At 33.9% G+C, this 18614-nt stretch overlaps 1 protein-coding gene across 1 annotated transcript; it reads right to left on the minus strand.

Annotated features, from left to right (window-relative positions):
* Positions 1-6934: 6934 nt before the first annotated feature.
* LOC112000028 (uncharacterized) lies at positions 6935-7429 on the minus strand. Its single transcript, XM_024032130.2, has one exon. The coding sequence runs from the start codon at positions 7427-7429 to the stop codon at positions 6935-6937; it is 495 nt and encodes a 164-aa protein (XP_023887898.2).
* Positions 7430-18614: the final 11185 nt, after the last annotated feature.

The following is an 18614-nucleotide window of genomic DNA, read 5'->3' on the forward strand; positions in this document are numbered from 1 at the left end:
GATTCAACATGAACATCTCCAATAAAAATTATTGTAAAAGTGAAACTCTAATACCAATTTGTTATACGAAAGGACCTCTTTGATAGCCCTCTCACACAAATAGTGATTGTCAAATATTATGGGATTTAGAAAGATCTTCAAAGAAATAATAAGAATGAATAAATTAATAAGCAATCGCATACAAGAGAAAACACTAAGAATACGTCGTTCGACAATAGCATATGTTCATGGCAGTGGTGGCAAAACTAGAGGAACCCCTAGTTTTTCAAAATTTCCCTTAACCATTGTAAAAACATTATCTTTTAATTTTAGAATGATTTTTATTTTTATTTATTTTTGTAGTTTTTTTTTTAATTAAAGAAAAAGAACTTTATTATATTTGGCTTGACTCCTATGAAAATAATTATTGGCTCAATCACTTGTTTACTGGTAGCAGATAATGAATTCACTATATCAAAGAAATATTACAGAGTGTTTATACACACAAAATGTATCAACAAATAACGAAATCTCGCTAACACTTTCACAAACAAATTCAAAGTCTCTCCCATATGGGAGGACCCTTGGACAAAGGCATCTAAATCCTTTGTGGTATTACTTTATTTATAAGACTTTAATATTCATTTATTAGTGGATGAAAATTACCTTTATAGACAATGAATATTGTTCTTAAGTTGAAGCAAATTTATGGAACCAAAATGAAACCACCCCCACCCCACCCCAAGGCTACTTTTTAAACAAAAGTTGGCCCCCTATAATTACAAAAACCTTGGGCAAAGTCAAGTTACTCTATAAATAAAGTCAAACCTGTTTCTTAAAAAACCAAAATATATATATAACACACACATATATGGTCATGTTAACGGGTGCTCTTCGGGTAATAGTTAATAAACGATTTAAAAATTTTCTTAAAATAATTCATTAACAAATGTTCTTAGGGCATTCGTTAATTTTTTCCACATATATATAAAGTCAAATCTCTCTTCCCTGTTCTATAGATAAACGAAGCCTTTGGTGGTGAGTTAAAACATCTAGGGACCAATTCATCCTCAAATCGCCATGTAATGATGTAATCTTTTTACGGGATACCATTTGGTTGAAATACAGTATTAATAATTTTTTTTTCATATTTATAAATATTGACTTTTACTCATCAAAAAAAAAAAAAATTGACTTTTTTTAATGGAAAAAATAACATTAATTTGATTTGGAGAAAAATTCCTTTAACTCACTATGTTGCAATTAATAAAACCATGCACATATACTTTTAGACTTTTAGTCACAATTTATTTAACAAGTAATATAATTTTTTTTAAATAATACATAGGAATTATTTTATAAAAATACCTGTGTAATGGGTGAGAGAAAATTCTTCTAAATTGGTTTGGAGGAAAACTTTGTCTATTACTCTTTATGATCAAACCAATGCATTGATGGATTTTTATTTTTTTTATTTTTTTTATAGGTAAGTTTTGATCCAAAATATATATCTTATTTGATGATAACATATGTTACTAATTTAGCTAATCAAACCCATCCTAACATTCTAATTTGGCATCCTTGTGTGAAAGAAAAGTTATTAAGAGTCTAATTCAATAATACTTTTCCCTTAATTGCAAATCCCAAGCAAGCAGTAGACCTTTCCTTAAAAGTTAAAACCTAATTTCAGCTGTAATCGTAGAGTAATTGTCATGGTGGCCGGATTTTGTTATTTAGGGTCTTTTTGGAATCCACTTATTTTGCTGAAACTGAGAACTTTTGCTAAAAATATTATAGATAAAGGTAAAAGTTAGTTGAATTAGTATAGTAGGATCCATAAATAGTATCAAAAAGTGTAGTGGGGTTTATGAATAGTAGCAAAAATAAGCTGAATAGTAAAATAAGTTGACTTTTTAAGCTGAAGCCAAACAGACACTTAATTACCTACTTTATCACTTTATAAAGAGTAGTGTTATGGATACAATTTTTCACAACTTGCTAAGCGATAAGTTGTAAGTAATGAAATCCTGATTCATATATAAAATAAAAAAATAAATAAAAAAATTATAAATTATGATTGAAGCAAGATGATTTCATATAAACCCACATGTAATTCAATTTTTGCTATATAATTTTGACTAATTTTGTGCCACCAAACTATTGCTTAGTAAAACTCCAACAATCACAATTTCTGAATTTATAAGTTGCGTGCCTACATCTGTGTTTATATAACAATAGGAAAATCAAAGGCAAATGGCTGTTGAAACGTAAAGTCAATGATCTCTGTATCCCAAGTTTTTCAAATGTACCCAGTTTTAAACTATTAATTAAAAAATGGCACCAAACCAAGGAAGTGCTGGAACAACCGAACAAATTGTCACAATGTAATATTGATTGTTAGCTAAGCTCTAACTCAAGTGAGAGGGGGACAGCTATTAAAAAAAAAGGATTAAGATTGCCCAATACTATGTTTAGAGTTGTTTAGATTCTCTTTATCAAAAAAAGAAAAAGAAAAAAGAGTTGTTAGATTCTCAGAACATGTGATCCATCCTTTCTCAACAGTCAAACATATTTGACAATTTATAATAGCATTTTTTTTTTGGTTTAGTTTACCTTTAGTACTTTTTTAATTGGACATGTCTTTTTGTTTTAAATATACAATGACAAGTGGTAGTGAGTTTTAATCTCTACATTTTATTTAGTTAGCGGATGATGTGACAGTTTCTTATTAAAATAAAAGGAAATTCCAATTAAAAAAGTACGGGAGGTAACCCAAACTTTTTTTTTTTGGGTGCAAATCTAACTGGATTGGTACCATGTCTATAATGAGAGGCAAGCCAAATGAAAAAAAAAAAAAAAGAGGTTTTCAGAACATTTCAATTTCCAAATTCATTTTGCTAGTGAAATTCCCTCCCACTCTTTAAAAGGGGGAAAACAAATTTAGGCCTAAGGAGGGGTAAAAAAAAAAAGTTGTACAACCAACTAAAAGTAAAAGGAGAATAATGCAGGAGCGAAGGGCGGATTATGTAACAGCCACGTAGGTGACATGTGTCATCTATGTTTTATGTTCTTTGTTCAAATGTCTTTATTATCTAGTCAAATAACATTTAATTGGGGTTTTCTAAGGAATATATATTTTAATAGAAAATTTTAACCTATGATGTTCATTCCTAATGATAGTTTTTTATTATCAGATCAAGACACCAATTAGCTTTTATGTTTTAATTCTCCAAGGTAGACAAGTATTTATTATGTTTATAGTTTCCATGAGTCAATGTCTTGAAAATGTAATATTTTTAATTACTAATTTCATTCTCCTATGATTAGAGAGCCGTTTTAAGCTTTATATAAGCCTTTTGGCTGAATTGAATAAAAATCAGATTATAAAGTGTATTTTCAGATTATAAAACTTTGTGCTTCAGAAGACAAATTTCTTCTAAATTAGGTTATGTTTGGTAACTATTTTTGTTTTCTATTTTCAAAAACTTGTTTTTGGGAATATAAAGAAAAAAAAAATTCTTGTATTTTTAAAATAAAAAACATGTTTGGTTAATTGAAATTAAAAAGATAGTTTTTTGAAGAAAAAAAAAAAGAAAATACTAAAATATGTTGTTTTTAGGATTTGAACTCTAATGCTATCTCATTAAATGAGACATATTTATTAAATTAAATGCGTGTTTTTATTGACTTTTGAAAATTAGAAACTGAAAACAGCATTTTGCATGTTTTCAGTTTCCTTTACAAATTGAGTTTTGAGAATAGTTTTTATTTTCTGTCCATTTTAGGTTGCCAAACAAGTTTTTTAGTCTCAAAAATAGAAAATTGTTTTTGGAAATAGAAAATAAGAGGAAGAAACAGTTACCAAACATACCCTTTACTTTTATCTCTTGAGTAAATTTCTTTGGGTGGCGAGTAAATCTTTGGGTGGTGATATTTTATATTCCATTGAGTGATGAGTCAATTCAGTTTTATATCATTAGCTAAATTCCTTTGGGTGATAATATCTATGTCTCTTTGGATTTGCTTTGGTAGTGAGCTTATCTATCATTTTAATTCTTGAGTGTTTTTTTATTTTATTTTTATTTTTATTTTATTTTTATTTATTTTTTTAAATTTCATGTAAACTAGAAAATATAAAAAGATATATATCCAGTCATCCCATATTCATCATATTGGATAAGTTTGGGTTGTCCCTACGATTCTAGTAAAATAAAAGGGAGAAAATTAAAGAGTTTTTTTTTTTTTTTAATAAATATTTTATTAAGCAATTTAGATAATTTGATTACACAGATTCACTACATACATCAAGGTGAGTTTGGTTTTGGTTAAAGGGAGGAACCTCTTCCATTCACACCACAATCTGACAAATATTTGTGCACTTTTAGCTAAAGGAGTAGAGAAGTTTTAAAGGGTTATTAAAATTAAAAACAATTTTAAAATTTTGAGTTTTTAGGAGAAAAAAATTAAAATTTTCTATTCATACTTTATAAATCTAGAATTTTAAAACACCATTCAATCTAATATGTGAAACACTCAAAACAATAAAGGGCTAATATTAAACCAAAAAACAAAAAACCTTAACTTTTAAATTTTATAATTCAATTGTTATATTTGGGGAGAGAGAATTTAAGCCCTAGATGTCTCACCTAAAAATACCAAGAGATTTTCGTTGAGTTACAATGCTGTTGGTTATTTATCATAATACTTAATTTGACCCTCAACCTGGTAAGAAGTAAGATAAATTTATATTCCTTTTTCCAAAATCTATCAAAAGGCCATTCGTGCTGGACATAGTATCTAACATCCGGTTAAGGCTTAGTTGGGCTCAAATTTCAAGCCCCGATAGTTTGGGCTAGAATGAAGAAAAAGCTAACTTTGGCCCCAATACTTCAAATTATAGCCCGATGTCTATGATAATAAGGCCGAGCTTGGATTTACAAGTCTGGACTAATATATGGTATGGTTAAAGAAAAGGTCTCACACTTGATGCCTACATGATAATTTTCTGTCCAACTTGCAGCTCGAAATGTTAGTTGAACTAGTGGAATGAATGATGAATCACCGTTTTTCACAAAAAGAAATCAATCCACCAAGACACCAACCCAACGAATTGGGCATTCATAGGTAGCGAAAAAAAGAAGGTAAAGGTTTTTTTTATTATATATTTTTTATTTTTACTTTTATTTATTTTGAGGAAAAAAAAGAAGAAGGTAAAGTTGACTGCAATAGAAAAGGAGAAAAAGTTTAATTAGGTATGGAGGCATAAAGAGGGATTATTGAACTAAATTATTCAATTGCAATCATTAGCTTTATGCAAAATTGCTTAATCGGTCGCTTCCATCAAAGAGAAAGTCTATAAACACACAAAAAAAAAAAAAAAAATTGTAGAAATTTTCACAATAGCTAATATAGTAGATTGTTAGTAATAGGTAAAAAAGTGGTGTCAAATGTCAATAGTTGGATCAAATGAGAACTAGTAAAATTTTCCTAACTTAACTATTGTGAAATTTTTTGTATATGTATCAAATGTCATAATGTAGGTAATTTTGCTATTCCATCAAATATATTTTGGAGTTAAGATGGGACATATTTTCTATAGAATATCATTCATTGCGTGTATGTTTCTCTCCGCGATCCACATACATAGGCATTTGTAACATGTTTATCTTATGGTTGTGTCCGTTACACCAAGGAGACATTGACAATTGTAACATGTTTATCTTATGGTTGTGTTTGTTACACCAAGGAGACATTGACAATGACCCTAATCATAATCAAATTCCACACCTTGCTAACCAAAATTGAACATATGAAAACATAATTTCAATCCTCATTACACCACAAACAAACTCAAACAAATAATCAATGACTAAATCACAATTTCTTTTAGTTGAATAAAAAGGGTATGAGGAGACTACTAGTGGAAACTACCTTCTATGTCATTTGTGGATAAAGAATTAACAATAGATGTGCTCTTTTTATAGTATTTCCTGGCATGCACTCCATCCAAAAACCTTGAGTTTATTAGGAACCCGAAGTTTCCAAAGATTTCTCCATACCTGCTGGCCAATTGGACCCCTAGAGCTTTCAACCCAATTCTCTTCTCTCAGCACCTTCCTTGCCACATGGCACCTGAATTTAACAGAATACCTACCATTCTTATTATTAAACCATACAACTAAGTCAAACACAAACCTATGACTTAGTGGTATATATTGTTAGGACATATGTGAATCAGGTTAGGAACATATGTCAATGTAAAATTGACTAATCCCTTGACAAAACTCATTTTACTTGTAATTTGGTAGATCTAGGATGTGTTTAATGCTTCAAGGAACAATAGTTCAAGTCCAAGTGTTAAAGCTATGCAAATCTATCCAAGAAACAAGTAAAGAAGTGCTGGATTTTAAAGCTCGACAGATAGCATCTATCAAGGTTTAAAAGGCAGCTTTTGCTCGATGCTCGACAGCTACTTGATAGATACCATATCTATCGAGATTTAAGAAAATCAATTTTTTAGATATGATTTTACTCCAATCCATGTGTACATGTTTAGGTTTTATTTTCTCATAACCCTAAACATATATAAGGATTATTTTAAGGGCTGTCATTGCTGATGCAAGTAAGTGCAACTTGATGCAAAGGTTTTCCACAAGCACATTGTGAGCGAAGACAATTTGCCCTAGTTCATCTTTCTTTTCAAGAAACTGCTGCGTTTGTACGCCGTAGGATTTTGTAACCAAGGAACTTCGCAATCTTCATCATGTTGATGAACTAAAGAACTTTGTAGCCAACATCCTTCTCAAGTTGGTGGTTAGTCATGTACTTTTTTTTTTCTTGAGAAATCAGACATCAAGCCTGGGCTTTTATTGAATAAGAAATCAAAATCAATGAACATCGAACAAGACCTAAGGGTGAATGTCTTTAGGGAGGTCATCCAACCAAACTCGAACCCCTAACAATTCCTTAGCTTTTTGGCTAACATATCAGCTACCACATTACATATTCTTTTAACATGATTAAACTCACACAACTGAAAATCATCAGCAAGTACTAAGATGTCATCAATGACATTCCTATATGAAGAGAGACAACTTGGCCCTTGTGAGAGGGTGTTGATCACCACCAGCGAGTCACCTTTGATAACCACTTTCTGTAGACCCAGATCTTTAGCAAACTGAACCGCTTTTCGGCATGCCATGGCCTCAATTTCGTTCATTGTTTGGGATAAGGAAATGGGCATGGACATGGCTCCAATCATAGCTCCATTCCAATCTCTAGCTATAACACCGATGCTTGCCATATTCAGTGAGTTGAACACCGCTGCATCGAAGTTCAACTTGACATGCTCAGGCTTTGGAGGTTGCCACCGTTGCATCACAAGAGGAGAGGAAGGAATTGGTTCAAGCTCCTGGGCATCGAGGTACTCCTGCAGCAAGTCTCCTGCCATGGAACAAAGCTATCCGAGAGGGTGCACTGGTCGGCCAAAGTGTTGAGCATTTCTCCGGTTCCATAATAACCACTCCGTGATAAAGAAAATTTCAGTGTAAAACTCATCTTGCACTTGCAAAAAACTAGAAAGTAAGTTGGTGAAATCAGATTGGGGGGGGGGGGGGGGGGGNGGATGAGGGGGGGGGGGGGGGGGGGGGGGAGGTGACCACATGATGGAACCATGTTAGTGAGTTCCAAACACAGGCAATCTCCCCACAGGACCATATAGCATGTAGTGTGTCTTCCTCATGAGTTTTGCACAGTGCACACACAGCTGAATCGGTAATTTGCTAGCGCCGAAGATTGGCCATAGTGGGTAGTGTGTTGTAGCAAGCCCTCCATATGAAAAGCTGCATTTTCATGGGTACTCAAAGTTGCCAAATACCTTTCTAGAACTTCCTAGTTGGACCTGAGTTGGAGCTGCCTGCACGCTCACTCGAAGCACACGCAACCAACATTTTGTAGGCGTTGCTTATGGAGAAATGACTTGATGGGGTAAGGGACCAAGTGATGAGGTTAGGGGGGGCTCTTTCACTTAAAGGGATGCTTAGGATGGCCTCCGCTTCATGTGGTAGAAAGTTTGCCTGAACGACTTCAGTCTTCCATTCTCCATTCTCATGGTTTATTAGACTACTAACCGTAGCATCTGGGGGCAGGTCTGGTAGAGTAGATATGGGGGTTCTGCTAGGTTGGTTGGGTAGCCACTGATCTTGTTAAATCCTCACTAAATTTCCTTTGCCAATATGCCACACCATGCCTTTTCGAATAACATCACGGGCATTGATAATACTTTTCCAAGCATAGGAGCCACAGGTAGAGTCCCTTGCCTCAAGAATTGAGCTATCCGGAAAATATCTTGCCTTGAACACCCTATGACAGAGGGAGTCTAGATTATTAATCATATGATACACTTGTTTGGCAAGTAAAGCATTGTTGAATTTTTCAATTTCCTTGAACCCTAGTCCTCCCACCTCCTTGGCCTAACAAAGTTTGTCCCATTTAACCTAATGCACCTTTTTATTGTCTCCATTATATCCCCACCAAAATTTTCGTATAAGAATCTCCAATTCCTTAATCAACCCTTTAGGAAGTTTAAAGTAGCTCATGGTATAAGTTGGAATGACTTGGATTACTGACTTGATTAGCACTTCTTTGCTTGCTTGCGAAAGTAACTTCTCTTTCCAACCTTGGAGCTTCCTCCACACTCTCTCTTTGGTGTAAATGAAGGATTGTTTCTTAGCTCGACCCACTAAGGCTGGCAACCCCAGATATTTCTCATACTGGCGAATGGTTGGAACCCTTAATAGCTGCTGAATACTAGTTTGAATTTGGGGAGAGGTATTTGAGCTAAAAAATAAATTCATTTTTTCCCTATTTATTTTTTGCCCCGAACCACGCTCATAAATAGCTAAAATCTCAAGAATCTTTTGGCACTCCCCTTCAGCGGCTTGGCAAAACAGAACACTGTCATCTGCAAAAAATAAGTGGGAAATTTTGGACCCGTTATGACATATAGCTACCCCTTTTATATCTCCATTCACCTCAGCTTCTTGAATCAAACATTGCAAACCCATGGCACATAATAAGAATAAGTAGGGAGATAATGGATCACCTTAGCGAAGCCCCTTACGTGGAATAATATTTCCTATAGGTTGTGATAGGCCACAAACTAAATGACCCCTTGTGATTATACCAATTAATTAATTAGCCAAGTTATTAATTAATCAATTAATCATGCAAACGCGTGGAAGCACAAACAAATCACCAATAAACTAAATATGCAACGAAAATTAAAAGACACAGTGATTTGTTTACGAATGGGAAAAACCCTTACGGCAAAAACCCCACCGGGTGATTTTCAGGTCACCACTCTCGAAACTCTACTATTATCAAATCAAGCGGTTACAAGTAAAGGAATCTCAAGTACCTTACCAACTTACAGTTGAACCCTTAACCTAGTACACAATTGGACTTGATTTGTAGTGACAGTTCCCCCTTTTGATGCACGGCTCCCAAGTACGTGACTAACCAATGCGCAGATCCTAGTACGCGACTTCAAACACCAACTTAGAAGGAGAGGTTGGCTGTAAAGTTCTTCAGTTCATCCTACACGATGAAGATCAGGAAGATGCTTGGTCACAAAACCCTTTGATGCAAATACACAGCAACTTTAGAGAAGATGAACTAGGTCAAGAACTTCGTCTTTGATCACAAATTGCTTGAACAGAGTTTGCTTAATGCTTGTGCAACTTGTGTACATCTTGACGGCTCTTAAAACAATCCTTTTATATGTTTAGGGTTTGGAGAAAAAAAGGCCCAAAAGCATATTCATAGATCCCAAGAAATCAGATCATAAAATCTGATTTTATAATTCTCGACAGATAGCAGGTGTCGAGGAGTTATCGAGCAGGTGTCGAGCATTAATGATTTTGCACTTCAGCTTGTTTTTCTTGGACAGACTTGATGACTTCAACACTTGATCTTGAAACCTTGTTTCTTGAAGTATTAAAAACACCTAGAACTACCCAATTACAAGTAGAGTGCGTTTTGTCAAAGGATTTCCCAATTTACATAAATAAGTGACATATGTTCTTAACAAGTGAAAACACATATGTCCTAACAGGTTGTCCATTAAGTAGAACAGAATAGGATATAGATTGCACACAAGACATAATAATTTTGATCAACCTCTCCTCCAAACCCAATTGATGCATCACTCTCTCCACGAAAGCCCATTCCACCCGGTTATAGGCTTTACTCATATCCAACTTGAGTGCCATAAGACCCACCATCCCCTATGTTTTTCTTTTAAGGTAATGAAGAGTTTCAAAGGCCAGTAGCACATTATCAGTGATGAGCCTACTTAATAGGAAGGCACTTTTAGAATTAGGGATAGTGAGAGCTAAGAACTTCTTCATATGATTAACCACAACCTTAGCAATTAATTTGTAAATCACATTGTAGAGGCTAATAGGTCTAAAATCTGAAACTTTCTTTGGATTTTTTATCCTAGGAATTAGGCATATGAAGGTGGTATTTATAGCTTTAGGAATAATGCTTGTATTTAAAGCGTTAAGCACAACATTAGTTACATCCTCACTCACAATCTTCCAGTAAGTTTTATAAAAGATAAGAGATATACCATCCGAGCTAGGTGCAGTGAGAGGGGCCATTTGCTTAAGGGCGGAGTGGACTTCCTTAGCTTGAAAGTCACGGCCTAACCTCAGGGGAGAAGCATCAAACGTGGTAGGTTGCATTCCTTCCAAAATCTCATCAAACCCCGAAGGATTTGAGCTAGTAAACATGCTTTCAAAGTGGTCTTGCACCACCCTACCCATTTGACCTTCATCTTCCACCCAATTACTTGTCTCATCTTCTAGTCCCAATATGAGATTGTGTCGGTTCCTCTAACTTGCTCTGCAATGGAAATATCTAGTGTTTCTATCTCCCTCCTTCAACCACATATTGCGAGATCTTTGCTTGCACATTAGCTCCTCTCTAGTTTTGAGTTTTTGAATTTCATACCTTAATACATAGATTCGGCTAGGATTGATTCTGTAGCAATTTGAGACTTCCGCATTTTGCAATTCCCTGAGTTTCTTGGCAAGGGTATTACAAACATGTTCAAAAGTAGTGCGGTTCCAAAGTTTAAGATTTTCCTAGCAATTGGAGATTTTGCTAGAAAAATCCCAAACTAAAGGAGAAGTTGGCCCTGTGCCTTAAGACTCTTTTATGATCCCCTCACAAGAATTATCCTTTATCCACATAGCCTCGAACTTGAATGGGCACCCTTTTTTATAGAAGCGTTTGAACTCAGAATCTGTGCATAACAATATGGGCTTATGGTTTGAATGGAAGGCTTCCAAATGATGAATCCGGGATGAAGGGAATTTTAAAATCCATTCCACCGAAGCCACTCACCTATCAAGACGAATCCATACATTTTGGTCCCCTGGTCTTCTATTGCACCAAGTAAAAGGAAACCTGTTGAAACCCAAGTCCCTTACCATGCAATAATCCAAAGCATTCCTAAACCCTTGCATTTGTCTTTCCAGATGATCCAGCCACCCCTGTTTCTCATTAGCTGGTAAAATTTCATTAAAATCACTTATACATAACCAAGGCAAATAAAACCGATTATGGAGAGTTCTGAGCAAGGACCAGGAGTTTTCCCACTTGGCGGTATCAGGGTCACCATAGAAACCCGTGAACCGTCAGGTGTCATCAACTCTATGGTCAATAATAGCATCAATATGACGATAAAGAAAAAGACTGCACATCCACATTGGAATCATTTTTCCAAAATAAAGCAAGACCACCACCTGTATTATGGCGTGGGACAACAAATAAATTAGAATACTAAATTTTCCTGCCAATATGATCCAAGACATATTTTTCAACCTTTGTTTCCATTAAAAAAACCAACATGGGATCTTTGTTGCTGACAAGTGCAACGAGTTCATCTTCTGTCTGTGGGGTCCCAAGCCCATGACAGTTCTAGCTAAGGCAACTCACGATGACTAGTGGTGCTAGAAACTAGCTACCACCTTACAATTTTCCTTATCATCGGAATTACAACAAACCACATGCTACTTTTTTTTACCACCCAAATCCATTAGGTCTAAAGGAGGGTGATGATCACCCAAAGGCTTAGGGGGAGCTGTGTCAGTTGGCTCATTAACACATTCCACTCTTTGCCTCTTTTTTGTAATAGGAGTAAGGGTAGGATCAATGTTACTTACATTGGTGATATTAGCAAGGGGAGTTGTGTGGGACCTGAATGCTCCTTTATAGTGGGAAGAAACCTCACCATCAACTATCTTTAGACTTACCACCTCATGCTCCAAATCACGTGCATGTTCCTTCTTCTTAATCTGATCCGTAGACCACTACCTAATGGTTTCCTGAACTAGACCAAAACAATCCACATCGTGCTTAAGAGCCATCCTTACATTCAAACTATCAACTTCCACCAAATCCTTATCCGATTCCATAGCCGTGGCTGACCTCGATCCATTCTCATCCTGATGTTGAACAGGGGATGAGTTTTCAGCCTGGTTACATGGCTTTTTTGTCTTACCAGACTGCTTCCTCCACCTTGCTGCTTGGCTCTGTGATGCACCCGAACTGATTCGGGTGTTTCGAACCATGTCCACCTTTAACCACTCCCCGTATTTGGATTCGTGCATCAATTGGTTAGTCACATACTGGGAGTCGTGCATTAAAAGGAGATAATGTCACTACAGAACAAGTCCAATTGGGTATTAGGGTAAGAGTTCAACTGTAGGTTGGTATAAGGTATTGGGATTCCTTTACTTGTAACTACTTGTTGTGATAATAGTGGATTCTCGGGAGTGGTGACCTTAAAATCACTCGGTGGAGTTTTTGCCTTAGAGATTTTCCTCATTCATAAACAAATTACTGTGTCAATTTTATTTTCCACTGCATATTAATTTAGTTGGTGATTTGTTTGTGCTACCATGCATATTGCATGTTAATTAACTTAATTAATTCACTTGACTAATTAATTGGTTAATTTATCACAAGGGGTCAATACATTCTTGGTCTATCATATATTTTGCAAATGGCCTCGACATCTTCCCTATGAAAGCTTGCCATGATGAAATCACGCCTCCACCAATTTAAATCTGGGCCTATGAGGTTAGAAACCTGCCACTCCTCATCATCCTCATGCATCAGATAGAGAACTTTATTTGTTTGGTGATTTGGAATCCATTTATCCATATGTACTCTAATGGATAACCCATTTCCGACTCTTGAACAATATCCACTCTTCAGGATAGGCATTGCTGCCATAATGCTTTTCCATATGTAAGAGTTATTAGGTGACTCAATAGCATCTAGGAAGTAGTACCATGGAAAATATCTAGCTTTGAAACACTAGAAAATAAGTGAATCTTGGTCTTGCAGCATTCTCCAACCTTGCTTTGCTAACATAGCTAGGTTGAAATATCTCAAATCCCGAAAGCCCATCCCTCCCTCTTTCTTAGGCTGAGATAATTTGCCCCAGATTTTCTAGTGAATCTTCCTATCATTCCCAACTTGTCCTCACCAAAATTTTGCACACATTGCATTGAGCTCATTGGATGTGTGGTGGTTTTAATTATCCACTATCCAGTATTGATTCACGTAATATTAATAATAAATTTCCTAGTTTTTTATTTTTACAAACAGATAGAGTTTTTACAAACACAAATTTAAAGGAGAGCCATAAAGGGTCTACAAAGACACTAGTGTTGGGATTTGTGCCATAAATCCAATTTATTGGCATGTTATAAATAATTAGATTATTTAATTATATGAGACTATCTATAAATGAACTAATGAGACATTACTTTAGTCCTTGAGATGCATAGTATGTGATTTATGTGAAAAGTCACAGAAGATATAAATCACAAGTTTTTTATAAACTCAGAATTTTAGTTCATAGTCGGTGATGAAATTAGGCATTTCATCTACGAAGACTATAACATATCAACTAAGATGATTTGTCTTGATCATGGAAGTGGAGACTTCTAGTTGACATGTTGATATGTTTTAAGAGTTAAGACATATTGAACTAGACCGTTATGAGATTTATTGTTCTCCTAACGATTGTCAAATGAATAATAAATCTCACAACTTCTATTTATATCAACTCTAAATCCTGAGAGAATAATGGACCTGATCATAAGATGTAGGTTGCTTTGATATATTAGGAGTGAGATCTATAAGTTACGATCAAAACCTCAGTATGTTGAGTAGCTGCATTTAATGTTGATGGAACATATATTTTTAAGATGAAATTCATAATCTCTTAACGGAGATATAAAATATTCCCTTGAGATAAGTTTAATGAGTTTGGTTATTCAGAGTGTTGGGCCCAACCACTTTAGTAAGGAGTTACTAAAGTATATATTTATGAAATTGGATTTCATAAATATATGATGAATAATATAAAAGATTAAACAGGGTACTCAAGGATTAAGATGTAGTAATATTCAAAGTGGCAATCTACATTCATGACTTTGTATTACTACGAATATTTTAATGAAGGAGTTGCATGTATAATAAAGTCTTGGGATATAATTTATTAATAAGGCCTAGAGTGTAATTATATTCTTATAGTGGTATTGAATATAATTAATGGTAACTTTGGACTTGTCAAGAGTTGACAGAAAAGCCTAAGGCAAGTTTGGTTATTCAGAGTGTTGGGCCCAACCACTTTAGTAAGGAGTTACTAAAGTATATATTTATGAAATTGGATTTCATAAATATATGATGAATAATATAAAAGATTAAACAGGGTACTCAAGGATTAAGATGTAGTAATATTCAAAGTGGCAATCTACATTCATGACTTTGTATTACTACGAATATTTTAATGAAGGAGTTGCATGTATAATAAAGTCTTGGGATATAATTTATTAATAAGGCCTAGAGTGTAATTATATTCTTATAGTGGTATTGAATATAATTAATGGTAACTTTGGACTTGTCAAGAGTTGACAGAAAAGCCTAAGGCATATTGAAGTTAGAGTCTTATTTGTTCTCTTTGGTCCCATTTCAAGTCACAAAATAAAGCCCAATTGGGTAGGCCCAAAAGGCTAACCCAATTTGATAATAAGTTTTTATTTAATAAGAGTTATTAAATAAACTATCTACCAGAGTAGTTAGTACGTACGTATGATAAAAAGAAAAGAAATTAGTTTTTCTCCACAAGGAGAAGAAGAAGGATTTTTTCTTTGAGAATCTATGTAAAAAAAACTGATTGAGCGATCACACATCTTAGGCACCATGTGGAATTGAGATGAAGATTAAAGGTATTCTCAAGTCATGTTTTTGAAATTCACTACATCAAGGTACGCATCCTGTTTTTTATTCTAGAATTCATGGTTACATGTTATAATTCATGGTTACATTTTATCTTTCATAATTGAAGTAGATCCGTGTTTGTTGCTTCCGCTGTATGTTTTGTATGAGATACAAAATGAGATTTTCCAACAACTAAACACACATAAAAATTCATCCTACTCTTAAATCACCCCAAACTATTTTATAACCACTTGCTGCAAGTATAGTGCAGCAAAGAGAAAACAACCAATTGTGAGGAAAAAAAAAATTATGCCTTCTAAGACAAATTTATTATATAGTATAATATATGGGTCTTGTTAACAAGAGTTTTAAAATAATAATAATTCATTGGTTTGCATGCATAAATTCATTACAGTTTTCTATGTTTTTTTTGATACTTGTCAATGTCCTATGCAATGTGCAGTACACATTTTGAATTAATTTGTCAAAAACTATCTTATAACTCATACATTTTAGAAATTATGTGTTCTAATGTTGAAATGATCCGTTGCCAAATATAACTGGAAAAAGTTGATGGATGCTTAAGGACATTGGTTTATTATATATTTTAGAAATTTTTTATGCAAAAAGAAAAAAGCAATTTTTTTTTTTTTACAATTTTTTTTTTTTATATTTCTCATAAAAATAGTATCAAAATTTTCTTAAAATTATCAATTAACAAATGACTTAAGAGCACCCATTAACCGGATTTATTATAATTATATCTAAACAAATTTTGATGTCATGTTCCATACAGTTCTATAGAAACCTATGGAGCTTTCTTGTTGTGTTATCACTTGCAACATCAAAAAATTACTGGACCATTCTTGAAAATTACAGTGGAGAAAAGAATTATATCCAACAAAACGTGAAAATTGATTCAAGATATATAGCTTGAATCTAAAAAGGTGTAAAGCCATTCACACACATACATTATCATGCACGATAATTTTTGTATGTTTTTCAAGTTCAGTACTAATTTTGTGTGTATTTTAAGTTTAGTTTCCTGATAGAGGCATGAAAGCCAAACAACATAATTAACCTTTGCACATGCACTATATGTGCTGCCGGGAAGTATAATCATTAACCTTCAAGCCAGTAGCCACCAAAATTTAATACATTGTCGAGCAGAATGTTCTAACAGCTCACTGCACATACAATTCATCGCAAACACAAAAAAATGACCAAACATAAATTTGTAGAGAATTGAGCAACCTTTTAATTAAGAGGAATGAAACAACGATTTTCACAATAAATGGCCAATTTGAACCTCATTAAGGACATTGACAATCCTCAAAAAATTAAAGGAATTCATAGAAAGAGATCAAGTATAGAGGATAGAGAGATAGAAAGTCTTCTTGAGTAAGAAGTTCTAGGTAAGCTTCGGAGGAACTAGCTCTCTTAGCTAGGGCTGGACTTGCCTAGAAGGAAGCTGCCCAAAGTAGTCCAAAAGGTAGAGAACTAGGAATGGAAGGAGGTACCCCTCTTCAGGAAATTAGAGTAAGCTCTAAAATAGACCATTCACATCAAGTATGGTTTTTAAGCTTTCTTTTTCAAGCAAAAGCATCACACGTATATAGGTAGACTTTACATGGAGCCAATCCCCACAAAAGTCCACAACACACAACATGATAAGAGAATGACGCTACCCAGCCAGCCAGTTCTTCCCATCGTACTTGAAAATTTTTATGTATTATATATGCATGTGCCTGCTAATACCTTCCTTGAGCATAAAAGAATCCCCGTGCCAATATCTATGGTTTGCAAATTTATTGCTCAACTTAGATTAGGAGAGCGCGCGCAACCAAAAAAAAAAAAAAATCATGGCTATGAGTTGGATGTAAATCAGGTATCGACACTATATTTTTTTTTTTTTTTGGTCAAATAAACAGACTAATCCACTTTTTTTTTTTTTTTTTGAGAGTCAAAACTGTGTATTATTATTATGTTACTGGAAAATCAAAATAACAACATGATTAATGTCTGCTGGATATGCTCCATCCAGACCAATAAAGGAAAAGAAACAATTGCTCTCTTGGCTAAAGCATGAGCTACACAATTGTCCTGCCACCTAATATGAGAGAAAGAATAAGTCCGCCTAATCCTCTTTATTATTGTGTAAGTGCTAAGGTGGCGAATGATGTCTTTGATATACATTTTAATTTATCACTCATATAAATTCTTTTATCATTCATATAAAACAAACGGTAGGAAGGGCATTGAAATAAAGCTATAACTTTGGAGGTTGTCAATCATGTGCCTTTCGATAATTTAAAAGGTAAGTATAATCAGGGTGATAGTTTAGGATAGAAAAATATAACTTGCACTTGAAAATATTGAGTAGAAGTTGTAAGAAGAAAATGTAATTCAATAATAGATTTGTCGAAACTTGCATTAAAAAAATATATAAAATTGATTAGTGATATATTGCTTAAATTAATGTGTAATTTAAACCAAACTTTTGAAAATATGTAATAATTATATTATTCGACTCTTGCCAAAAAAAAAAATATATCCTCCTTGGCTTGAGCCTTTTTTTTTTTTTTTTTAATACAGAATCCCTTGGCTTCAACTTTTTGCTTGATAACCATTTTTTTCTTCTTGATAGCTTGGTTTGAATTAGAATTGTAGATTTTTTTTTGTCCTACTCTAATATGTATTCTCACTCTCACTAATAGACTCAGCTTCGGTCCAATGCACTAAACCCGCTAAAATAATGAGATGTGACAAAAAATACACACTTCACCATCATGATGGGTTTAATTCAGATCCAATCTTTTCTCATTAATTTAGGCTCAAACATTTTAGTGGATAAATACACACACACACAAAAAAAAAAAAAAAAAAAAAAAAAAAAAATTCAGGTCTAGATCAATAAATAAATAAATAAAATCACGTCGAGATTCCAAATGACATTGGATTTGGACCTCTATCGTTGAATTACAATGGACCATTGTTGTTTTATTACAGAATAAGGACAAAATCTAAAACCAAACAAATAGATAAAGAAATCCATCATTATAAATAAATAAATAAATAATTTTAATTGAGATGTTATGGCCATAATCAACCCAACAAAAATCAGAGATTTTTTTTTTTTTTTGGTTATTGAGAAGTAATCAACGAAAATATGCTAGAAGCTTACAAGAAAACTTTAACGACTATGTGATTTGTTTTCTCTGTAGGGTGGAAGGCATCCCAAAAGACATACTTATTGGCATCCGAACAAGTAAACGGACTCAGCTTATTGCAGAGGTAACTAATTCGAATTTCCTGTAGCACAGCATCCA

The sequence above is a fragment of the Quercus suber genome, unplaced genomic scaffold, assembly GCF_002906115.3.
Source record: "Quercus suber isolate HL8 unplaced genomic scaffold, Cork oak 2.0 scaffold_424, whole genome shotgun sequence".
Lineage (NCBI taxonomy): Eukaryota > Viridiplantae > Streptophyta > Magnoliopsida > Fagales > Fagaceae > Quercus > Quercus suber.

Excerpts from the sequence above, each read along its gene's own strand:
- LOC112000028 (XM_024032130.2), bottom strand. The coding sequence starts at position 7,429 with ATGGCAGGAGACTTGCTGCAGGAGTACCTCGATGCCCAGGAGCTTGAA.